The sequence below is a fragment of the Varroa destructor genome, unplaced genomic scaffold (genome assembly GCF_002443255.2).
Source record: "Varroa destructor unplaced genomic scaffold, Vdes_3.0 BEIS01000006.1, whole genome shotgun sequence".
In the NCBI taxonomy this organism is placed as follows: domain Eukaryota; kingdom Metazoa; phylum Arthropoda; class Arachnida; order Mesostigmata; family Varroidae; genus Varroa; species Varroa destructor.
In genome coordinates, this window is record NW_019211459.1 from 4,300,060 (window position 1) to 4,325,132 (window position 25,073).

General features: G+C 40.7%; 4 protein-coding genes across 11 annotated transcripts in view; 2 read left to right on the top strand and 2 right to left on the bottom strand.

Moving 5' to 3' along the window:
* The window catches only part of LOC111252763 (sin3 histone deacetylase corepressor complex component SDS3), a 10,183-nt gene extending 3,726 nt beyond the window's left edge, over nucleotides 1–6,457 (top strand). For 2 of the 6 annotated variants that reach the window (XM_022811155.2, XM_022811153.2), the window contains 3 exons: nucleotides 2,444–2,510; nucleotides 2,899–3,494; nucleotides 4,501–6,457. In XM_022811155.2, coding sequence (XP_022666890.1) covers nucleotides 2,444–2,510; nucleotides 2,899–3,494; nucleotides 4,501–4,835 — 998 coding nt within the window. In that variant the 3' untranslated portion in view covers nucleotides 4,836–6,457. Of the gene's footprint in view, nucleotides 1–87; nucleotides 2,140–2,443; nucleotides 2,511–2,898; nucleotides 3,495–4,500 lie in introns of those variants that run through there. The other 4 variants (XM_086992603.1, XM_086992604.1, XM_086992602.1 and 1 more) reach the window with 4 other exon arrangements.
* A 1,761-nt stretch (nucleotides 6,458–8,218) lies between these two features.
* LOC111252762 (ribosomal oxygenase 2-like) lies at nucleotides 8,219–13,209 on the bottom strand. Of its 3 annotated transcripts, XM_022811147.2 has the most exons (6): nucleotides 13,098–13,206; nucleotides 12,445–12,567; nucleotides 11,123–11,292; nucleotides 10,647–10,848; nucleotides 9,698–10,415; nucleotides 8,219–9,394 (listed from the first exon to the last, which is right to left on the bottom strand). In XM_022811147.2, exons 3-6 carry the CDS (start codon nucleotides 11,263–11,265, stop codon nucleotides 8,910–8,912), a joined length of 1,548 nt encoding a protein of 515 aa, XP_022666882.1. In that variant the 5' UTR covers nucleotides 11,266–11,292; nucleotides 12,445–12,567; nucleotides 13,098–13,206; the 3' UTR covers nucleotides 8,219–8,909. The 3 variants fall into 3 exon arrangements, with proteins under 3 accessions (XP_022666882.1, XP_086848727.1, XP_022666881.1); XM_086992601.1 differs by lacking the exon at nucleotides 12,445–12,567 and having other exon boundaries at nucleotides 11,123–11,322; nucleotides 13,098–13,209; XM_022811146.2 differs by lacking the exon at nucleotides 12,445–12,567.
* Nucleotides 13,210–14,216: 1,007 nt separating this feature from the next.
* Nucleotides 14,217–16,613, bottom strand: RFeSP (Rieske iron-sulfur protein). Its single transcript, XM_022810100.2, has 2 exons — nucleotides 16,011–16,613; nucleotides 14,217–15,193 (listed from the first exon to the last, which is right to left on the bottom strand). The coding sequence occupies exons 1-2, from the start codon at nucleotides 16,603–16,605 to the stop codon at nucleotides 14,853–14,855; spliced, it is 936 nt and encodes a 311-aa protein (XP_022665835.2). The 5' UTR covers nucleotides 16,606–16,613; the 3' UTR covers nucleotides 14,217–14,852.
* A 520-nt stretch (nucleotides 16,614–17,133) lies between these two features.
* Nucleotides 17,134–24,657, top strand: LOC111252359 (BOS complex subunit NOMO3). Its single transcript, XM_022810095.2, has 4 exons — nucleotides 17,134–17,676; nucleotides 18,940–19,171; nucleotides 19,546–19,779; nucleotides 20,048–24,657. Exons 1-4 carry the CDS (start codon nucleotides 17,513–17,515, stop codon nucleotides 22,952–22,954), a joined length of 3,537 nt encoding a protein of 1,178 aa, XP_022665830.1. The 5' UTR covers nucleotides 17,134–17,512; the 3' UTR covers nucleotides 22,955–24,657.
* The last annotated feature ends 416 nt before the right edge of the window (nucleotides 24,658–25,073 follow it).

Below are 25,073 nucleotides of genomic sequence, written 5' to 3' on the forward strand. Positions count from 1 at the left end.
ATATATGAGGTAACTATATATATACCTATATATATAGGTATATATATAGTTACCTCACGTAAAACCCGCGCTTCTGTATATAAGCCATGTGCTCGTGCTTTTTTTTCGCCAAGTTATTCTTCACAACTTCACATTGGAGTGCATTGGAGTGGACAGCATTGGCAATTATCGATCAGGAACCAATGAACTGGAAGTTAAATCGTGTCAAATATCCCTTAATAGCGATAGCTGACGAAGATGCATAAAAAGAACCATTGGCGCGCCATCCTCTAGTCAACCAATCAGCGGACAGCGTACACCCTTTTGATGGCCATCGTATGAGAGCCTTGAATGATGACGCACTAATGCATCTGCTAAGCAGGCGAGCTTTCGGGGGAGAACAAGAACTCGCTCCACTTAGAGGGCCGAGCGAACGCGTCTTGATTGACCAGTGTGAGCTATACTGAAAGGAGTGGTAGTACGCAGAAACCCGGGGGGTGTCTGCTGGTGTTGCTCAGTTTGTTACGAGCGGTGTTGGGGTAGTGGTGGTGCCTCCGCCCGGCAATAAGTGATAGGTACATTGTACTTAGTGTATCTGTGGATGGAAGCTGGGTAGATCCAAACCATTTCTGTTCCTCGTGTATTGGTGTTGTTATTGATGGTGATATGATCTGATTTGTTACTGTCGTCTTCCTAGCAGATGTCGTCTCAGTCGCTCGAACGATTCGATGGTTAGCCGAAAAAATCAACCCGACGAAGCAACAGACGAATTTGCTGCTGCTGATGCCACCGCAATGATAGATATTATCATTGTTGATGATGCTGATGTTGGAAAAATCGGCGGGAGATAAAATAGCAGCTGTGCAGTGATGCTGTGCTTTCAAGTGTGAGAAAAGTTGAAGTCATTTGTTTGTCAAGCCATTTGTTTTAAGCCATTGTCAATAGCGTGTTAATTGTGAGCGAGTAATGGATTCACCCTTGAACTGAAGTACCGCCAAGCACAGATCAAAGTGATTCGGCCCCTGGCGGTTTTTTGTTCTTCTTTACTTACGCATTTAACTGTAGCATAAGTGAACACAAACCAAGGAACGGCAAGCTGAAAGGGGTGATTAGCCGTGTGTGTATACATGTTTATGCGCGGGTGCATGTTTTTTTGAAGCAAACTGGTCGGCTAAAAATCGAATACTCTGCCGGTAGTGGTGGTATTCTAAATTAATTGAAGGGTGGACGAATATGAAATGACAATTAGCTACAAATAAGTATTTTATTCTTACCTGTTGAGAAAGAACACATACTGAGTAATCGCAAGAAGTCAATAGCCGCGTGGAACGCCCACTGACGCGCTAAATATCTGCAGCTTCTAACAATCTAATGAGGATTTCGTGGCTTAGCTACATAATGAATTGATTGCAGAAATTACATTGTTTGCGATCACTACCATTGACCTGCGCTTGATGACAACGGTATGTTGTTGAACAGGCCGGCATAAGTTTCGATGTTCGCTAACTCGCGACGAACTCCGTAGCAAACTAGCAAGTGGTCTAGCTTAAAATCAGGTCCGATTTTGAATCAAACGGTCGATTGAGGTAGCTGCCTATGCAAACCGCAATCAGCGCAGGACTAGTCTCCAACGCATCACCTTAGAGATACCAATCATATTTACTATTTGATGACTACCTTCTGTGTCACGGCTACACGTCTCCCAATTTATCTTTGGTGCAGTACCGTAATACTTGTTATTCGTTTTGCGATTAATCAATCGCCTCAATATGACTTCGTAGATTTGTTACCACTAGCCCATATATTTCATGGCAAACGCAGTGCAACAGATAAAACTATTTACCGTATCCTTGCTATGGTCACCTATTTAACGATTAGCTGTGACAGCAGCACCAAATATTCATTCCCGATTGACTGAAACGCTTTAAAGAGTATTTTAGCGATAAATTTAAATAAAGCGGCGAACGGAAACGCTCCAGTATTATTTTTATCTATCCTGAAAAAGTTCATAAGCGAAACTCATGCGTGACGTTAAAGCGGTCGTAGGGACACAATCGTCCAAGCTAATGCTTCGTGTTATGCAACAGTTGCCAAAAAGTTCATCAGTCAAAATGAGCCCGACGTTAATGTCAGAAGATTCGTGCCAGTCTTTGTTTGGAGGTAGGTTTAATTTTTGGTTACGATGGGCATTCAGGATCATCCGTACCCATTTGCTGCCAAACTTACCCGTCTGAATAAGAGTAATTAAGCCATAATTTGCTTACTATCACAGTAGTACTGACAAAAGAATTTGATATAGTAGATGGTTAAGTGACCACGTAAGTTCAGATTATGTTAAATATTGTATCGGTCTTTCCGTCGATTTTTCAGTTACAGCCGTATTTATTATTGGGTGGATTCACTTGTCCAGACTGAATTTAATCATTTTACTGTAATTTGTAATTTTTTTTGTTGTGGTTTCCAGATACAGAGGATGCGTCAGAAACGGAGGTTGTCAAACAGGAGGAAGAATTCGTCGAAAAAGAAGAACAGTTAGTGTTTGCTTATCCCTCCCTTAATTTGATATTATGCATATATTTGTAACGGAACTTTGACGTTTTAAAAATCCTAGGTGCTCAGAAAAAAATCGAGCTTCAAAGAAGTTTGTGAATTTTTTTATTTTTACTTATTAATATAAATACGAGATTTGACAATTACTGAAAACAACCTTTAACTTAGGGATATCAAACACAAAATATATATATTTTATCATGGGACCTTTGAGTAAATAAACGAATTGTGTAGACCAACCACGTGTACGTCGCTAATTTGATTTGTTACTGTTGTTTCATTTTTGCTATTGTCGATATATACACCATATCTGACAACTGGATGATCGTTCTTCATATTTTAACGATGCATGTCCAATTTTGTATCCAGGTTGGATCGAGTCTTCGTCGAGAAAATCGCCTCACTACGACGCCAACTCCAGCAGGTGGCTGATGGCACACATCCCGAATATCAACGGCGATTACGGCGGATCGAAACGGCCCACGCTGACCGTGTGATGTTCAACGAAGTCTGGCGGAAACTTGAGTCCGAACGGGCACAAGCTGATTATGACGGCGAGACAAAAGCTGCATCTCAGGAACTTGAAGAGAAAACAATCGAACTTAAGGAAGCGTTAGTAGCTGAACTTGATGAAAAGCGTCGCCATTTCGAGCTTGAGCGAAACCTTATCGAGCTGACAGGTGGGGATGCGAGTGACGTTCGCGCACCGGTTAGCACTAGAAAATTGCGCCGCCGACCAAATGAGCCAGGTGGGGGTGGCCAGCCGATGCCCGGTGGCGGCGGAGCATCAGCTGAGAAACGGCAGTGTCGAAAGCTTTCTCCAAGCCAGCTAAGCCTATTGATCGACGAGGCCGAAATACTAGAAGACCTTAAGGCCATTCAACGTACAGGGATCGTTGCTAACCAATCGTCTGGCGGTGGAAACAAATCGCACGAGAGGCAACAGCAAGCATCAACAAGGAAGGGTGAGTTACGTGAACATAAGTCTATGAGCCAAAGTCTATAAAGTCTAAAAACCATCGCGTATATTAAATATGGGGTACAGATTATTTGTGTGATAGACAGTTAGATGGAAAAAGACAGTTATATAGTTCCAGCTTGCTTTCAATGTTTACTTTACTCTTGTGGCGGTTGTTCTTCAGCAAGATAACATGAATGGGTCATCAAATTATTTGTTCACATATATATTTTTAAGTTCGCGTAAACCACGCTTGGAGAATAAGCACAGTGGTGTTATTTCCAGTATGATGCCGTGGTGGGCTTTTAAATAATACAAACGTTACGCAAATCATTTTGCGGTATTTGCAATAGTTGGGGCATGATGCAAACAACGTTGCTTATACTCATAAAGTTCAAATTATTATAAAACGCCGTGTATGGCTTCTTCCGGGGTTTGTTTTGACTGAATGTTACTCGAGTGAGACGGAAACGATCAAGTAGATCCGTGGACCTAACAAAATGGTGGCCATTTTGTCCGACAACTTACAGAAACAATAGCAGCTTAAACACTCTGACCTTATATGAGTCAGACAAATAAACGAGCATACACCAACCCTATTTATAATAAAAATGAATGAAAAAAAAAAAAAATATATATATATATATATATTATATATATAATATATAATATATAAAGAAGAAAGTTAGCCCTCAGAGCTAACTTTCTTCTTTATTTTTTTCAAATTGGTTTAACTAATCGATGTTAAGATTATATTCTATAATTAGATAACATCAACACTAATTTAGATCGTTAGTGTCTAGTGATATAAGATTCGAATTATTTCCGAAACTGTAAGCAATTCAGGAACATGTATTAACAGTATTAATAAAGACTTCATGGAGTTCAAATAGGTTATTTCCATCACAATCTACATCCCTGATGCAAAAAACCAGGTAGTAAAACATGTTTCATTATAACAGGCATTCTCATTTGCGTACTTATGATTGATCATTTGCATTATTGTCTTTCAGGAGGTAGCGCGGCTAACGCCGTTAACGCCGATATCGAGGTCGATCCCGTGGAGCTCGGTAGCAGCCCCACAACGTCGTCATCCGTCAATTCTTCATCGTTGGTGTTTGACGCTCGGATCGAGCACAACAAGTTGTTTTATGACAAAAAATGGTACCATCGGGGGCAATCAGTCTCTGTCGAATCACGAGATCTAGGGGGCAAATTTAATGGCGTCATTGACACACTTGGTGGAAATGATATCATCGTGAAGAAAGTTGTGGACGGGAGCAAAGTTCGTATTACATTGGCGATGTTACAACGAGGCAAGGTTGTGCTTCGGCGGAAGAGCGTCTAGCAAAGGAAGCGTCCACAAACGTCCACGGGCGTAGTTCGCGGTGGAAATGCCGTTCGTAATGATTTCGTTCATTAACAAGGACGACGCCACAATGACACATCAGTGCTGCACGCACAGGTTCAAACATTAGCACAAACATAGTTTGCCACATGGCCGCACAGTTTGCGCGCATAGTTTCGCTCCGTCGTGGGCCGTTTGTTCGTTTGCCCATGTTCGTCGTTCTCAAGCACGAGGCACAACTCTCATTTCGCAACAACTCGCGAAGCTGCGGATCGATGTTTATTTATCGCGCGACTCCTCATTGTTTATTACCAACTACAGATAACAGATGATACGGATGATCATTATGATACTGATAGTGTCATTTATCGGTAATAGTACAGCGACAAAAGTATGCAAACATCTAATTGAGTCGCTAAGGGTTGAGAGCCCATCGATCTTACAGATCGTGTACGTTTTTCCGCCTGGGAATTGCTAGACTAAGCACTCACTCTATTGCCCGTCGCTATCACATCACTCGTTATATTGTCCGGTCAGTAGCGCTGCATTATATCATGATCAAGTAGCCATTACCGGAAGCAATATAAGCGTGAATGCGTGTTGTACTTTGGGAGTTTCTCCCGGGAGTTTGTAACAACAATGCAGAAGGAACACAGAAGCACGAAAAAGTATTTTGGATGGATCTGTACAGACAAAATGGCGTTATATTGTTGTTACTTGCGATGACGACGGTCCCTGCTACTAATAAATAATAATGCAAATAATCATGTTCATAGGTTCAGCAGAAGGCAGTGCCGCGAAGGAGCGATACTGGTGGTAGATGTCTTCTGCCTCATAGTTGCCATTGTTACCCTGGTCATTTGTGTCAGGCTAACGGCAGTCTCCATACACAAGTTTTTGCTTACACAAAAACTTCGGCTATTTGCTACCAAACAGAATGAATAGAGGTAAAGAGGAAAACCGGTTACGATGCTTGTACGGCCAGTTTCTTGTATATGTTGTATAGTGTAAACTAACTTGGCCCGTAACTTCATTTCCGCACCTGGTCAACGAAAAATGCTTAGCGTGTATCGGGCATAATCGAGGGCGAAAAACCTACCTAGCTCTCAAGATCAATCGAGCCAGAACGGTTGTCACCTTCCCTTAAGCATGTCTCACAGTCACTGGCTACTGATGGTCTTGGACTCGCAAATTGGCTCTGAGTGATCGTGGCACTGTAAGCTGCTGGTTGTAGACTATGCTTGTCTATTATCCATATCACGCAACTGATTCAAGTGATACAGAGCGACAACTGTTTTTGCTCATTTACTTTTGTAACTGCAGGAGACTTGCATAAGTCAGACAATACGCAAATGGTTTGTATTTAGTTTGAGAAAGAAAGCTACTTTTATGTTATATCTTGCGATCGATGTCTGACATTGTTCTGTCTTAAATTAACTTCTGTATTTCGTATATTGCTTAACAGAAAGCAAACTGTGTAGGTAGTATGTAAAATGTGTAATATACAACTGTGTATGTAATGGCGTGTAATGATGATCAAATGATGTTGTATAAAAATATTTATAATTATAATAGCACGCTTTATTTCTGAATAAAGCGTTCATTATGTTGAGGAATATAAAGTGCTCGAACAATTCATTCCTGCTTTTGCTATCCAACTAGAGTACAGGTATCTCAACAAACGTATAATCTATTCGGCAGCAAATTTATATCTTTTTTAACAAGGGAGTTAGGAAAAAATTGTTGCTTAGGTCCTATGTCAGAAACTGGGAACATTCAGCTGTTCAATTTCGTTTAATTTGATAAGTCTTTATTAACGAAGAAATTGCGAAATAATTTCCAACTATTTATGATAGCTAGTGTATTGGCTAGTGATTGAATCGTTAGTTATTTTCGAACAAAAAGTTTGGAGCTGCCGAACTTCAAAATTTGGGTTTTTTTTTTTATTTCGATTGTTCCACCTCGATTTTTGTTTCTTAGGATAATTAGAAACTCGTGTGTTTTACAAAAAGCTATAGTAAAAATAGAAAAGAGTGGCAAAAGCATCAGGTCCATTTAAACTGTTATGATAAGATACGTATTGTTTTACACGGCTGCACTTATGTACTATATGTGTAGAGATAAAAATTTTAATTTACTGTCTAGTCTGTCCATTTAAATCGAATCCGAATTAGAGCAATGTTGGTTCCGCCATAAGCGTTACAAGCAAAAACTTTCAGTGTATATATTTTTGTATTCGAATTCGAGTTAAGATTAGTACACCACCTATGAAAAACCAACTGTTTGGTCTAAACTTTTCTAAACCATTTCTAATAAAATTGTGGTATAATTATGGAGTCTGCTGAACCAGGTGCATTCTCGCCCCAGCGAAATAAATCGCGCCGTAGTAGGACTGCTTTCGTGTGTTCTGTTTGTAATTTGGGTACGGTATGCGGCATGAATGACGGCATTTTTTTCTGCTAAATAGCATATAAAAAAGCGCAGCACTACCCGGTCTGTCGATGAATGAGAAACGCCCGGTGCAAAATGAAAGCAACATACGGATGTGACTTATTTATTTGATTACGATAAAAGAAAAAATTGCTATCGACAAAAGACACCTAATTGCTGTGTTAACGCCTAATCTACGGGGTGGTTAACCGTGGAAGGGTTGAAAGTTGAATGTGGTAAAGAAATATGAAATCTAAAAATGTAAATAAAAATGTAAAATAAAATAAAGCGTGGCATGGCAATGGTAAGCCAGGACCCTCGTTTAAAAATATCTTCGAAATAAAATAAACTACGTACTCCGTCTTCTGAGTTATCCTAATTACAAAAGAAACACGGTGATTCACAGTTTGATTATTTTGGTGAGCTAGTATAGCCTTCAATTTGCATTTAGCGATATCGTTATATCAGTTTGTTGTTGACTGCAGTAAATGCCCCAGTTCAACTTGCTTCTTGCTTAGCTAAATCCAAGTAATCTATATCAACTGTTTACCGCCTTGTGCAAGCTATGGCCAAATTAAAGCCTTAAATTCATTTAAGAATTTAATTTAGCTATAGCTCCAATCGTAACAGAATACTATATAATGGTTAAAATTTTCTGGAACTTATTTATACTTTGTTAAATAGAAATTACATGATCAGGACTCTTTTTACGATTTCGAGATTATTCCTTAAACCCATTTGTATGTAGCAAATTTGATTTTTAGCCATTTTCCAACATATAAGCTTTACTGGAACTTAAAACGAGATACGCTACTTTGTTCTACATTTGATGACGACGCTGGTCTAGAACTTCGTTTGAATGAAAATTGCTGTTTAGCTCCTACTGATGCTATCTAAACATTGTCGTTTTACATGAGTCAAGCATAAGATACTAAATGGAAATCACATTATAATTCTTTCACCTAATCATGCCAAAATATATTTATTAGATGACAGACTGTAAATAATATAGTTCTTCCAAATTGCTTTCTTTAGTACCTGCCTGTGTCGCCAACAACGTTCAGTCAACATGTTTTCGTTCCTTGTTGGACGCTCATAGCGAGACCATTTCGGCTCGCTAATACTTTTCACTATACAAACGCAGTAGATTCTTTGTTTTTTTTACGTCAATATTTCACTTCTGGCTTTTTACCTCACGATGTGGTAATCGAAAATCTCATGCCATGCAATATTTACATGTCTATGGCTTATCGACTTATTTTAACAAGGTTGGAGGTAACTGGACTCATAAAACGCCATCGTTCTGCAGAAAAACTATTAAATCGGCAGCGTTAATTCTCTTTTTTCATCTCGTGGATCAACGAGCGTTGCTGTATCTGATGTACTTAGAAACATTTTCAACGTGAACATTTGCTCAGAGGCAACACCAACCACACTTAACGGCTCTGGTACTCTTTCTCTATGTCTTATAACTCAAAAGTTGTGTTACGGCTCAGAGACGCAATAAGCTGCAGCAGACGGGTGACAGATTCATGGGGTAAGTTAACGTTTTTTTTTTGTATTGACATTTATAGATGAGACAAAAGCATTATGTAATTACAGACTATCAAAAATCGCAAAAGGCTGTAAATACCTAGAGAGCTTTTATTCAACGACCATTAGGGCGCCAATATTATACAGGCCTCTAGCCAGCATTAATGCGTCCAATGGTTTTCCCTTTCTGTCAGTATCTGTTACCTCTAAGTCGCTAATCTTCAAGGGCTTCTCAGCATTAACGAGCTTTTCTAGAATTTTTTCATAAGCCGGGTCAACAACAAGTTCTTCAGCTGATGAGTCGATCTGGGGCGTTCCATGTCTCAGGAGGTCATTTTTTACCGACGAAAGAATGACAAGTTCCGATTCTTCGGTGTTAATATCCTCCTCGTCGTTTTCGTTTGTAGGCTCATCTGCGTCTTCCTCGTCTGCTGCTTCGTCAGGATCAAAAGGACCTGCGGGCCTTGTGTAGTACGCCATATGGCCTCTCGACCGCAACTGGACTCTTGATTTTCCCTCTGGAGCTTTGTCTGCTGAGAGGTCGAACGAAACTCCGAATGGCGGCATCCGGCACGCCATGAACTCGATCACCATACCTTGAAAGGCAATAAAGGTGAAAGAAAAGGTAGATAAAACAGCCAATAGTAATGATTCTGAAAAACGGGCCTCTTAAACGCAATTTCTTATGAAATATGGTACAAAGAAGGAATGTTTGCTTTGGTTTTCAGATTTCATTTTCAAATATGCCTTGAAAATTGACTTGCCAAATTATAACTTTTATATTGTAGGACGTGATAAGTTGCACACATAACTGCAATAAATTCTCAGTTATACTTCGACTTACCACTGGTAATTCCTTTCGTAGTGATTAAACAATAAGGTTGATATTACTCACTAACCTGCGGGCGTAGGCAGAGGTTCGGGGTCAGCTTTCACAAGCTCAGCGAGCTTAGTCATGTAAGCGGCAAAGTCGTCCTTGGTCATATTTGCGCGTGGCAGAAAGCCCAAGGGTAGGCCACGTCGTAGGTCAACATGTCTTTGTTCGAGCGAATTGATTAGAACCGCCAAAGTCTCACTGAAGTAGTTGGCCCAGTACATACGCTGATAGGTTCTTACGACGAAATAGCTGCTGCGGGTGTCTCCAGCGGCGCATTCTTTAACTGTGCCTCGAGGCATGTACAGTACATCACCGGGCTTAAGCGTCACTGTTTTGATAGGCTTTCCAACATCTCCTTTCTCGTAATCATTGGAATAGTTCGTCGACAATTTTTCTTTGTCCTCGTAGATTGTCCATGTTTGTGTGCCTTCAGTCTGAACAACAAAACATTCCTCGTCGATGAAATGTATACCTCTGAACTGTCCCTTTGGTGGGCAGATATATCCATCCGAGAATACGAGCGACCCAAAGAACGACTCTAATGGGCTCAGCAGCGCATGGAGCGCGGGCTGAAATCGATGGGGTTCCATAATCTTGAGACAGTCGCCGGCTTCTAGCGCCCGGTCCACCTCTTTCACGCTCAGGTTCTTAATATTCTCGTTCACAGAGCAGTCACCAGGGTATCTGCCATAAGTAAAGTCGAGCTCCGGTTGAAAATTGTATTCTTCATCTTTCAGAAGCTAAAAATAAAAAGATCGACAATGCTATCATCAATAAAGACCCATTCGCAGTGACATTCACTGTGCTATTTACTGTTACATTGATAATATTATACCTTCGCCAAATTCCCTTATTGTCCACTTCAGTTACGTGTCGCAAAAAACCCTTAATTAAAGCTTTTTAGTGTTTTCTTCTTTCTTATCTTCTTGACAAATATTGTCCTTTACCCTCAGAGCTAAATGTCTACTTACTTTGAGTAGGAAGTCGTAACTAAATATTTTGGCCAGATCTTTATATTCTTCGTCCGCGTGCATGGAAAAAGCACCGTTTTGCCACTTAGTTTTAAAGAATTCTTCGACACTCATTTTGGCGTTTGTTAGAAGCCACTTGATCGAATCCTCCGGGCTTTTGAATTTCGCGCAGAATTTCTCAGCCTCAGAAGACATTTTGAAACTGTAAGGTAAACACACTTCATTAGTTGTTTGTTCCTGTTTCTTGAGAAAAAAATTCTTAGGCTACAACAAATCAGAAATTGCTAATCCTGTTATTCAATGTGCACAACGATCCATGTATTTATTAAAGACGTATTTTCTTTGTAAATGTATTTTGTTGAAGGTTACTAACTGAATAAGCAAACATTTTTACTTATGACAACAACATGCGTGCTTTAATATCTCCTAATATTTAAGGTATTAAAATGTCAAATGATTTGCCATGGTTTACTCACGCCTTTATTTTCTTGGGTGGCGAGCCAAAATCCGAGTCACAACCTTTTCTGCCGTTCTGTTCGTCCGTTGAACGTCTATCACGTTTGGCCTTCTTTACATCGGCAGCGTCTACAGGAGGTTTCTGATCACGCTTACCCGGCATCTTGCTGGTAATAGTTTAAATCTGCTCCTGTTTGACAGATGGACAAATGTTAGTACGCTGAAAAAGAACAAGTGAGGAAGCAGCCTTAGCCTAAAAGGACTGAACTAAAACACGTTTCCATTTCCACAGAAAAAAAATTGACATTACATAGCATACATTAGTTAAGAAGGAATGCCGGCTGGTCGTGATCATGGGACCACATGTACACCCATCATGTACAGCTATTGTTTCACGATTTCATACCGCGCGATTCAGACGAAGAACACAGTACGCAATATTATCGTCAACAATTTGATAGACAGAGGCGCTATCGTAAGTAATTAGGGTTAAATAGTATTTACTGCGTACTGAATTGAATATAATTAAATATGATCAAACGTATGAATAGCATAGCAGCGCTGACAAATAGTATTTAATGGTGTAGAATTGAAAAAATAGGTACTTTTTTAGGCTGCTAGACACTCCGGTGACACCAAAAAAGAAAGCTTGTTTCTTTTCTATACGACGGGATTTAGAGGACTGACTTAATACGGATAACTTGTCGGGCACAGAATTGGACAGTGCGTGGCGAATATGAGTAAGGATTTCCATTGAAATTCGTCTGCGCATTACAACAACAGCTTGTAACGCACGTTACGTTTTTCAACAAGCACAATTTTAATAACCTTAAGACCTTGCAGATCTAACAAACGTATCAGAAATGTGGAACAGTAACAATAACTTAGAACAATGTAGTAACTTTGAAGTAAGACACTGTTCCTCAATATTCGAATCGAAAATGATAAATATCGTAAATGGCAACTATGCTTTACAGATTTATCTATAATAGCATATCGACAATATTGTTGCGCCTTAGTAGTAAAGCCATACATGAAAGAACGCAAGAAACGTGATATATATGTATATATATGTGTGTGTATGCGTGTGTACAGCAGTTGTTCACTTAGATACGCATTATTCTTGGCGATGACGCAATCATTACTGACTGCATATAACTACGCTGCTAAACACCAAAATAATATTATACCTTGTAGTGACCTAAACATGTCTGCGTCACACCAACCGTTATAGTAAGTACCGGAATATCTATTGAGACTTAGATTAGTGGCGTGATTATATAAACCAATTAATGCCCATTTATGATATTTTGTGATAAAGAAACTGATATTGCATGACTACCTTGAATTGTTCAGGAAGTAGTGTCCGCTTTTGCTTATTGTCTTTTTTTTTTTCGAATTTTTCGTTTGCTGTTGACCAACAGTCATGAATCGGCAGGAAGCCCCAAAGAACCACAAAACGCCGCTAAAAGACAACAAACACAAAATGGAACAATAAAGAATTACGAATTAACGATCAACATAAGAGGACCATTCGTATTTGTTGTCTTTTAATAATTTTTAAGCTCCTTTTGTCTTTGCTTAGAACCGCAATGACTGGCAGGGCAAATGTGCTAGAAAAGACACGCCTTTTTGTGCACAAGTGCGCAAGCACGTTTTTGGTTTATAAGCGGCGGAAATGCCCAAAAAAGCTCATCATAAAGGTTCTTTTCAGAACACAATTGCTGTCGAACCAAAAATAATAAGGTAAATAACATAATCAACCCGCGACAAACACATTCGAGCAATAAAATAAATGACGACTAAGCTAACACGACTATGATGAAGCTAGGCGCGTACCATACAAAATTCATGCCGTTCTACCTAATTATCATCGCATAATGACTTCTTTTTTTGACAAAATGCATTCAACAGTCTAACTCGTCCAAACTCTATTCACCCAAAATAAGACTCGACATAAGCATCACATAAGAATACCACAAAAATTAAACCTACCTGTTGTTGCTATATTCTGACCTCTCAGATCACGAAGCGCGCAAACTCAGCGCGTTTTGCGCGATCGAATCCCAGTGACACAAGCCAGAAGGAGAGGGGCTGTTTGCTGACTATTAATACTGGCGCTACTGTCGCGCGGGAAAGCACTTGGTTTTTCAAAAGACTCATTTATAAAAACATTGTCTTTCAAATTTTTATTCAATTTGCCTTGAAGCCATGCTTATAGGATGCTTTGTGTAGTAATGAAGTAGTCTCAAATATAAGTTAATCAAAATTGATTTGCCTATAGCAGCATTTCGGCAAAATACGGGCTGATAATAAATAATAGTAACACCATTCGCAGCACTGAATTGAACCACTACAATGAATTTCAGGTAATCGTCATATTGTTGAACTCAACTACATTTTAATACTTGACTTACTATTTGTGAATGCCCTAATAAATAACTGCTTAACGCTTTTGGGCTGACTTTGTTGAGAACGTTTGTTATTAAAATTTTCGGATTTAACTGCATCATGACTAGCAAGCTTTTGTAGCATACTTGTCTAATGATAAAAAGATGTTTATTAGGAAAAAAAGAATTTCATAGGTCATTTAAACGATGCCAGGTATTTTATAGCCATACTATCTTAAGAACAAAGCACTTATACCTGTCATAACGTTTTTAAAGATGTAATCAATAAACAGTTTTTCTATTTTAGGCAAACAAGTATGCAAGCGTTTTTAGTCCATCTTAGATTTGTAGTATGATATCAAACGAACTGTTCTAACAGTAAATCAGCTTAATTTTCGTCCGCAAAGCAGTAATAACAATGTCGTTCTAGATGCTAGATTCAGAATTATGCACTATTTTAGTGATTGGATAATGTTGGCATACAATTAATTTGGTTCTAAACTAAATGATAATGCAGAAAAACGATAGTAGGTTTTGTTAAACGGAATCTTCAAGCATGGTATTCAATATGTCTACGCTGGAAAAATAGGTTCTTCGCTAGAAACATATTTGCTCTCAACATAGGCTTTTCGTTCGCTTCTTTCGTAAACGCATCGAGCTTGCTTTCTGCTGATTTCATATTTTTCTACTTATGTTGATTGTAAGGCGCTAAGAAAAAGAATCATTTAATATATTAGAGCATTTTTTATTGATTTTTTATTTTCTTACAACTAATGGTTAACGTTTTTGTGGTGGACGTTAACATGTATTAGGTAAATTTGCTCCTAAAAACAGTGTTTCCTTGACGCCAGCATGTTTCTTTCTCATGATCGTCATTCATTTCAATTTATCACCTGTATTCCTTTATCTTTACTGTTTATTTCATCGTATTGATGTCTAACATAAGTCATCGTTTTCTACTGAACGACTAATCGTTCTTAATCGATGTCGAAAAAATCGTAAACCAATAAATAACACAGGCATTTTCTTCGGCAATATTTGTGAGTTACCTTACTTTCTTCGTTATAACTGGCATATTGTGTACTTATTTGTTTTGCACTTGATATTTAGTATAAAAGAAGCAGGCTTGCATCTCCCTATGTAGCTATGGGCGAAACAAATGACTGGAGTCAACTATTTTTCGTGTAAAACTCGACGATTTACAAGCTGATCATATTTTTTTTTATTTTTCCGTTTATTACGTCTAAAGTACATCCACTTTTGGCAACCTAGATTCCTGTAAACCTGAATATGCCAGTTTCCACCTGACCCGTTTCTCTCCTATCTGCATCTGCAGGTTTTCTTATCGCTCGGCAAAAAATTAGCCGACAACGAGCGTATTCTCATCGACAAAAACGTGAGCCGGCACTTCAAGGTTGAGAGGAGCTGGTCCTTTTCGAATGCGTCCAGCCGAGTCGTAGTGTGAGCCGTGGCAGGGGCAGTAATATCCCCCGAAGTCGCCTGCGTTAGCGATGGGAACACAACCGAGGTGGGTGCAGACCCCGAGAACGACGAGCCATTCAGGCCTTGTTGCCCGATCCTCATCCTTCTGTGGGTCGCGCAACATGCTAATATTGACGGCTCGTTCGCGTGAGATTTCACTGGCGGTCCTATGTCGAATAAACAGTGGCTTACCTCGCCATTTGAACGTTGCATTCTTGCCTGAGGTAAACAAATGACAGCGAGAAAACGAGACGGAAACTGTGTGAATTATTCAAAATACCCAAGTCTTAAACATGATTTGAATCTTTATATAATATGAGGCTATGCCGCATAGTATTACTTGCTATTGGATACACCGCGTATTGCTAATTGTGATGTGTGTGTATACGCAGGTCGTTTCGTTGCCCTTCAGAAAGCGTAAATTGGTAATCGCTGGATTGATCACTATCAAGAAAGAGCAGAGTTCCATGGTCACGTTCAACAAATATCAGGCCCATTTTACACTCATTATAATAATAGACCCACGTGCAATATTTGAATTAAACGGAAAACATAAAACCAGTGTAACTGTGTGCAGGTGGTTATTTATCGAAACTGCTTGTTCATTAGTGGCAAAACTCTTCACGATCTTCTGAGCGCCAACAGAGCAGAGAACCCAGTTGAGAAGCACCACCATCACAGCTCATCGCACGCATTTGACCTTGAAAGGACAATTAAATGCCTATTTGACTTCGCTTGCATATTGTAGAGATATTCGCGCACAATATCACATGTTGATCATGAAAATTGATTCATCCATATGAATAGACCCTAGCTTAGCCCTATTATATGGACTATTCAAACAAATAGTTATTTCGCTTCTGGGTGTCACTTGATTTTCTGTTCATATGGGGAACCCAAGCAAAAAAAATATTGTTTTAAAGCTTAAATTGTCTTTTATTATTTGCATCCCGCTATTGTTAGGGTGTTAGTCCTTGTTTGATTTTTTTCCTGCTACAATAAATAAATGCTATATCAGACAACACATTTAACACACCTTCAGGAATGTCTGAGAGCTTAATTTCAATCTTAGCGAGAGCGAGAACCTCAGCTGAGGCGCTGAGGTTGGACACGAACGTAGTAACGAGGCCCTTGGCAGCGCAAGTGCCTGCCACGACAGATGCACCTACAATAAGATAACTCGTCATCTTGGCACCTTCCTGAGTTGTGGGCGATAGAACGGTTGGGTTCAGGCGAGACTTAACACGATATACATCGAAGTTGGGTACTTGAATATCAGTGTGTGCCAAGCGGATTTGCTGGCCAGCCGAAAAGGAGCCGGCAACAACCATCGTACGACCCTGGTGTGGAAGCACATTAGCAAGGGCATTCGACGTTACAGCTTCTGGGTCGGATGGGAACCTTTCGTCTTTATTTGACTTAGGAATTACATTAACAACAGGCCGACTCTGCGAAGCTACAGCTGAGCTCGACGCCTTCAGATATTGCCCGATCTGGGATGCTTTATTCCGTACGCAAATCATTACGCCGCAGCTCTTCTTAGATTTTCGGTTCAACCAAAAACACGATAACTGCCCGTAGTCGATTGTCGGTGAAGAACAACACCTATGACCTAAGGTAGTGACCAGCATAGCGCCACCAAATGTTTACATACATCGATGATCTTTACTGAATACCTCAATTTGAGAAAATCGAAGCAAAATTAAATAAACAACACTTAGTTTTGAATGCATCTCGCGGGAATGACAACAGCCAAAGAATAGCTAATTACTTTTGATTATCTATCGTATCCAAATTGTAGTGGCCATTACCAAGAGACGACACTCAAACTGTATTGCATCTTCCACTATATAACATCTGTTCACATTATTTTTAAGAGACAGTTGTGCTACATTTTCACATTTCCACTTTGTACCCACTTAAATCTGCCTAGACGAATATCATAACCTATATATAACATTTCCGGCACGGAATCATTATTTACTTGCATAAGTATATCCATTGACCTGTCATACACTGTTGCAGTCGCCCGTATCAAAAAGTGACAAAGAGAGGGCGCAAAACATTGCTTGTGTTGTGGTTTATAAAAAATATAGGCAACGCGCGGCCGCGGGACGGCTTCAATATCTATGTCGTCTGTACTCGTCTGCCCTCGACTGCTGCGATACCATCCTCGCCATCACTGCGAGCCAGCATAACACTGCCGAATGAGCATATACACGGCCCCAGGTGGGCTGTTGATGATGTTTCGTGCTGTGACCCGCTAGTGTGTTCCGGATCGTGGCAAGCAACGTACGGCACGAGTGCTGTAACCTCAATGTCGCGAGTTTCTGAGTGCGCACGCTCGTTTCATATCTATATATATATATATCTATATATTTGTACAGATATATATATGCGTATACAAATATACAAGCTATAGAAGAGGAAGGATAGTGCTAAGACCGCCTCAAGTGCTTATCGGTTACTGTCGCGTGATCATATAAAGAGAAACTGTGTCACGAGCTCTGTGTATAGAGAAGGGCGACAGGTCCTACGATGGCGTGCGCGGATGCAAAGGCGGCAGTTGCCTACAAGACTGTCCTGTTGGGTCTGCTGGCAGCTGCTTCTATCATTGCGGCTGATTCAGATGATATAACAACTTGTGGAGGATATATACGCTCGTCGGTGCCGATACCCTATCAGAATATCAAAATTAAGCTGTAAGTATGAGTTGGTCTCCAGTGTTTGTCCAGTTGAAATGACAGTCTTTTGTTTGTTTAGTCGAAGTGGGTGTATCAGCTATTTCATGAATGCAGTTATTAATAAGATGTTCTCTACAACCGTTTTTACACATAAATTTTGTTATTCTAATGAAAACAGCAATTGCGGAATTTGGAAATTACAAAATAAATGCCTTAGTTTAGTTGGATCAACGTAATGAACGCGAAAGTATCCTCTAAGGAGCTATTTCCGCATCTGCTTGGTCTATTGGTAAAAGTATCGGTTCAGGTTTAACCTACGCGATTTAAAATAAATTATCTCACGTATATTACTTGTTGTCAGGAATTGAAGAAAAACATCTAGTTCGTCCCTTTCCTGATGTCAAATATTCCACTAAGTCTCGTAACTATAATCTACTGGGGAGTCTTTGGAGAAAATTAAGTTGAACAGATCTGTAGAAATTAACAACACTTGTATAATTTCATTTACGCTCATTGTTTGCCATATGCTTTTAATTTTATTATTACTCCGTTTTATTACCTAATAAAACACAGAACTAAGGAATAGCCTATATTCAGAAGCATGCACCTACCTTTAGTTAAAACGTACGGTCATAGAAGCACGTTTATCTTGAATATAAGCAATATCCATAGGCGGCACACCGCAATCTCTGTTCTACTCGGCGTACGGTATTGATTATTGATATGAATTTTGATTTAGCAATCAAAAGGGGTCGAACAAGTACTTCACTGCGACTTCTCAGCTATTTATAAGATGTGTATATCAATTGTTCTGTATTTTGGGCGCCTCTTCCGTGCTGTATCATTCCAGTCAGCTAAAGGCGATCTTGTTTTAAGTGATATAGTAATTTGGTAATGGGCATGGAATATGTGAAGAATGGTAAAAATAATGAGTCAAAGATGGAAATCGTGATCCATATATAAGCCGGCATAAGCGAGATTCGATTACTAGCGCTACAAGCTAGTCGAAGGAAAAATGCAGTAAAATCTAAGATGTTATACCGGAACTACCTTTCAAGTGTGTACATTTCGCTTAGTAGTATCATCTTTTTTGAAAAAAGGTAGTTTGATGACCAATGAGCGACCTATTTCTCAGAGAATTTTAATGTATTTTACTAATAATCGAAGTAAAATGAAGCCAGTGGAAAGCACAAAATATCTTGTTTAAAAACTACTTTAATCTTTGTAATTGATCTTGTTGCATTCAGATATCATATTTTTGTTATTATTATTCTGTTTCAGACTGACGAGGGCGGGTAACATGAAGGCCGAAGCTGAAGGCGCTCCTAATAGTGGCTATTTCTTATTACCTGCTTACGACAGAGGCCATTTTCAGCTTTGTATAGAAGGTCCACCAGGTTGGACATTTGACCCTCCTGCAGTGGATATACACTTGGATAGCTCAAAGGCTGACCCATGCTCGAAAGGACAAGATATCGACTTCACTTTTAAAGGATTCTCTATTATTGGAAAAGTAAGGAAAATTGACTTTTCTCAACTCCGTCTTAAATTAGTAAGAATAGACATTTGATTCGGCCCTGGTGCCCTGCATATATATTAAGCAAGACCTATGCTTGACCATGTTAAAGGTTAGTCAATAATTAATTGTGCGACATTGATTTATAACTTCACTCACCATGTAATCACACAACAGTATTATATACTTTAGATTCAGTGGCTTTTTCCATTTCGCTGAACTGCAAAGCTATCCCAGATTAGGAATAAACAGAGTCTATGGATTCTAATCTTCATGGATTTGAACTCGACAGGACTGATTTGTATTTAATAAGTAGCGCTATATTAACGTATCGTTGTTTCTGTTATGCTTTGTTTTTGCGTTTTTTATAGGTTGTAAGCGCGGGTTCTTTGGAAGGTCCTGAAGGGGTACCGGTTACGCTGCTGGGTAACGGGTCACGGAAAACTGTACTCACTCAAAAAGGCGGTAATTATGCATTTTCTGCCGTAATGCCGGGTGCCTATAAACTGGAGTTCCATGGGCACAGCGTTGAAGTCAAGGTGACCAACAACAACTTCGTGGCTGATAACTCGACGACTTTTGTCATTGAAGGATATACAATCGAAGTAGGTTCAATTTTTTTCGAACAAGTTCAATTTTTTTTCGTGTATATCAGCTGAACTATACGTTATCATTTTTGACTGACGCTTTACTCGTTGTCCTCCGTGAATTGTCTCTTCATAAATGAAAGAAGTAAACCCTATTCGTTAGACAACAATTTAATTTCTTGATGAATTTTACGTAAAGTCAATTGCTTTTAGTTTCAGTTTATTATGGCAGTTCATGGAATGGCTACAACTTACACTAATGTCTACGTGTGTGGCACGTTTTTAGGGATCTTTTAAATTTGCAGATTCCCCTCCGACCTCCGCCTGGGCTGTGCTGGCCGTTGCTGGCTCTGCGGATGATGCTACAGCTGCAGGCGTTTGTTGTGGTCGTTCACCGACACCGAATAGACAACTGCCAAAGGCTGCTGGGTTCACTATGCCAGCCGGATTTCGAGTGGCTTGTGTAGCGAAGGTGGACATCGCTAACCGCGGGACGTTCGAATTCCCATGTGTCAAGTCAACTACGTCTTTCTTCAGCTATTCGGTGATTCCTGTAGCGATAACTGCATCGGACCAAGCAATGGACGTCGAGCCAGACCACTTAAAGGTCGAACTAGCTCATGGCGATCTCCGCTTAGATCCCTTCGAAGTGACAGGCTTCCCTGTTGATGGGCAACTTGAAGATGCTGGACCGGGTGTGGAAATTCAAGTCGCCGAGACTGGCTTCGAAACAGTTTCCGACACAGCCGGACGTTTCCGCCTACTAGGATTACGTAGTGGGCAGTATACATTGCTGCTAAAGAAACGTGGATTTCAGTTTGACCCAAGAAAAGTTACAATTAGCGTGGACCACGCAGTGCTGTTACCTATTCGACCCGATCGATTTGAAGTGTGCGGTGAGGCGCTCGTAGCAGATTCCATCGAGATGCATATAATTGGGAAAAAATCAACTTCGACTAATAGCGTTACTAAAACTTTTTCCGACCTGAGTTCGGGTCGATTTTGTGCGATGCTGCCAAGGGGCGATTACGTTCTTCGTCCAGTTGGCCACGTACGTCTTTCTCCTACTGAGGTTAGCTTTTCTATTCCAGAAGCTGCAGGAAAACGTTTCGTTTTCTCACAGTTCCAAGCTGTTATTCAGGGACGCATTAGCTGTATCGGAGGAATATGCGGAGGTGTCCGTGTTGAGCTTCGCGCCGGCCTCAACGTTCAAGGAAAAACCACGGCTGATAGTGATGGCAGGTTCATTCTAAACGGTGTTGATCCCGGTACTTATGAGCTGTGCGTATCGCATCCGGGTCTTTGCTTCGAAAAGGAGTGCCAAGGAATCACAATTGTGGATAAAAACTTGAACGATGTACTCTTTGCACAAAAGGGGTTTGTTCTAAAGCTGGACAGCTCTCATAGCACCGAGCTGCAAATCGCCGGGAGAGTTTTACAGGTGAAGTCGGGCTTGTCGAAGCATTGTGTTGTCGAAACGAAAATAACCCCTCTGACACCTTTGGGGTGTCATCGTTTTGCTCAAGCGAGTGGTCTCCAGTTCAAACCTGGAAGTGAAGAAACGGTCAAGCTTGTCGCCGAGTCCCATCGTCTTAAAGTTAATATCTTTACTAAAATAGTTGTCAATGATCTTAAGCTTGTTACGAAGGACGATGATGAGGTGAGTACAGTACAAGTCCAAGAAGTGAAAGAGAACGATTCCAAGATGTCTACAGGCCAGGCAGGATCTCCTAGATACCTATACACTGCCGAAATGTATTACCCAGCTGGAAAGAAATTAGTGTTGGAAGCAAGCAGCGCTTCATTGCTATTCCGTCCTTCGCAAATCGTAGTCCGAATGCCTAATGACTGTCACTCTATTGATCTGGTCGGAAAGACCGGGATCTTCATTCAGGGATCGGTGAAACCTGCCATTGCTGGTGTCGAGGTAGTTGTTATGGCTGAGGGGACTCTGCCATCTGACGCTGTGCGCGTTATGACCGACGTCAATGGCAGCTACCGGGCCGGGCCACTAGAATCGGCGAGGTATACCATTGAAGGTCATAAGGAAGGCTATGCATTCGAGCGCGTTGGCGACTCGAACGATCTAAGTGGCATCAAATTTTCACGCGTCGACATCGTCGTTCTACAGAGTGGCACCAATGAGCCGCTTGCTGGTGCTCTTGTATCCGTGACAGGTGGCCAGGACTACCGAAACAATAGCCGAACCGGAGCACAGGGTGAACTATCGTTGATCAAGCTATCGCCGGGATCGTACTATATCCGCGTTATGATGAAAGAGTACAAGTTTGAGCCAGTATCATCTATGATACAAGTAACCGAAAACTCTGAGCAGCGCGTGGAAATTCTTGGTAAAAAGGTAGCCTATTCGGTCAAAGGCAGAGTCACTTCGATAACGGGGGAAGCCGAATCCGACGTTGAGCTTGAGGCAATTAGTGAGGCCTGCGACAGACACGAGGAAGATGCCACCAGCGACGAGAATGGCAGGTACCGCATCAGGGGTTTGCGCGAAAACTGTGTTTACAAGCTACAGTTGAAGCAAAGCGATCCAGACATACCCGAGGGCTCGCGACGTTTCGAGCGGACGCTGCCTGCTATTCGGGAGGTCCAGGTAGGTCGTGAAGATCAGACAATCGATGTAATCGTCGTCCGGCCACAACGAAGCACCCAGCTCAGTGTGACGGTTGACGCTAATCCAGCGTTGCTGCCATCTTTGCGAGTCGTTATTTCAACTGCTGGTCGTCAACTGCACAACTTGCAGGCAGCACAGTTTGTCGTTGTGCCGGGTGAACTTTTGCGAGATGGGGAAGATTACTTGGTCGAGCTCCAGCATGTGTCCGGAGCGAGCCTAACAGCCAATGACAGCAGAAGCGGCAGCGGTCAAAGTAATACGACGATCACCACGAGTGGTCGGAGCAACCCAAGCACGTCCGCCACGGTACGGGCCGATCGCGCCTATCGCCATGTAGAGCTCCGCTGTAATGTAAGTCCTGTCGGGGCGGCAAACGATGGCCAGCTACCAGGCGTTGGGCCGGATACCACCGCTCCCCCGACACCATTCGTCGCCGTTTTCTCCGTGTCCGTCGCATTGGCCATCATATTCCGAAACGATATCGCAGACTTCATCCATCGACGACAACAGGACATACCCAATGCGGGAGGTGATCGTCGCAGCAAGAATAAGATGAGATAAGACGGGATAAGAAAAACTGTATAACGTTGGCAGTAATGCATGAACTAATAAAACATTGATAGTAGTGAAAGTAAGATAGGAAAAAAAATAACTGTTCATTAAGTTCTGAAGAACAAGATAAAAAGGGGAAGAAAAAGCAAATAGTAGCAAAACGGGACGTGGAGACATTTATCACCGATGCTTGGAGTAGCATATGAATTCATTAGGATATCTCTGGCAATATAATGGAGTAAAAAGGATAGTGGTGATGAGAGAACATCGAACGATGTTAACTGTCATCTTTAAAAAAAACTACAGGATTCTACACGCTGTCGAGGAGGAAGCGGCATACAATCGAACCATCGTCGAAAACAAAGGGAAGGAGTTCTGCAGTAAAAACAAAACAGTAAGGCGTTAGCGAGAAAACGCTAATGAGATGACCCGGTAAAGAAACTGCCGTCAGCAGTCTTACCATGTTTGTTACAACTTACGATAAAAACGCCGTACGGAAAACAGATAGGACAGGTGCAAGCGTAAACTCTTTTAACCGACCGAAGTAGTTTTAAGTTCAAAAAGGGTAATTATTGCGGTTTAGACATTTTAGCGTCTTACTGGATTTTGTATGTTCAGTGGAACGCACATCATCACTGGCCAAGCAATGCAGGCTTAAGGTACGAACTATTTCGATCGACAGAATGTCGACAGAAAACACTGTGACAAAGGGTGCTATACACTTACACACACACATAATGACTCATTTAGGATCACTTGAATCGACGACTGAATGCTAGTGGCATCACAATCAGGTTGTTCTAAAGTTGTTAAAGGCGTAAAAAAAGAAGTATCCACAAAAAGAGAAATCATACGGCAAGTAGTTCGCAATGAATGCAGCGTGTGCAGCCTTGACGCGTTCAAAGGCCAGCGGAGAAGTAGACGAGTGTTAACGTCTGGGGCACTTTGTGAAGTCCGTTTTCTGTAGTTTTATTTCCGAAAAGAAAGCGTAAGAAAGATATGGCGACAACGGCAGTAAAAGCACGTAATGTTTAGATGTCATTTTAGAGACCATTTTGCGACCGGTGACGGTTGCAGATTTTGCTTTACGATGCGCAGACATGATTAGCAGGGAAACGTAACAATCTGACTAACAGAGAATAGTGCGAAAAACAATGGAAGTACGCCTAGAAACTATTGTAATTTTATTTCTAATTTACTATCGTTCATTTTCCCCTATGTCGCTAAGTTCACTCGAATAGGTACTCTGCTGAGCTCACTATAGATATCACGCATTAACTGAAAGGAACTCAGTGAAACTGTCGTAAAGGGCTGTTGTGATGTGGCTCTATGTGGAGCTATTATACGGTGGGTACGAAATATGGTTAATATATAAGTGCTTGGGCGCGTAAGAGAACTTGTCGAGCTGGCAGCAGAACAGTTCGACTGTCTAATCTGCGTGAAAGTTTCATGACAAAACGCGTGATGAAATTCTAATAGAAATGTGCATAGACAAGTGGCAGTGTTGCACCCTTTTAAACAACGCTTAAGAGGGTAGCCATGACAATGCCTTAAATGAACGAATAAATGACATGCAGTGTGAGGTTGAGGTAGTAACGAAACGATAGCGAAAAAAAAGAGATTTTAGAGAAAGTGATAACAGAAGCTAATAGTGCATTACTGTAATAAACTGCATTAAAAGTCATCCCCTAAAAGAAGGTAAACCAAATGTATTTGCAGTAAATGAGTTCTTCTTTAAGTTCTAAGGGTAAGAAAAGGATGTCTCACACGGCACCTTAGAAAATGAGATTACCGACAATATTATTATTAATAATAGTAGTAATGTTATTATTAGTTTACCATCAGTTTAAGCTGCAAAATCTAAATCGCCGCAGGTCGACCTAAATGACTAACATATACAAACATATATGATTCAACAATTGTGCCAGTGTAGGTCACCTTACGCATACTACATTCTTAAATAGCTTTCATCAAAATTGTAAAAAAACAAAAGCTGAATTGACTCCATACTTATAACCAAAATTTTCCTTGGGTACATTAGATCAGAATTTGAATCTAGCAGACAGTATGTACATAATAATCTATTTATCTATATTTTCACATGTATATCTTTCTTTCGTAGTTTATT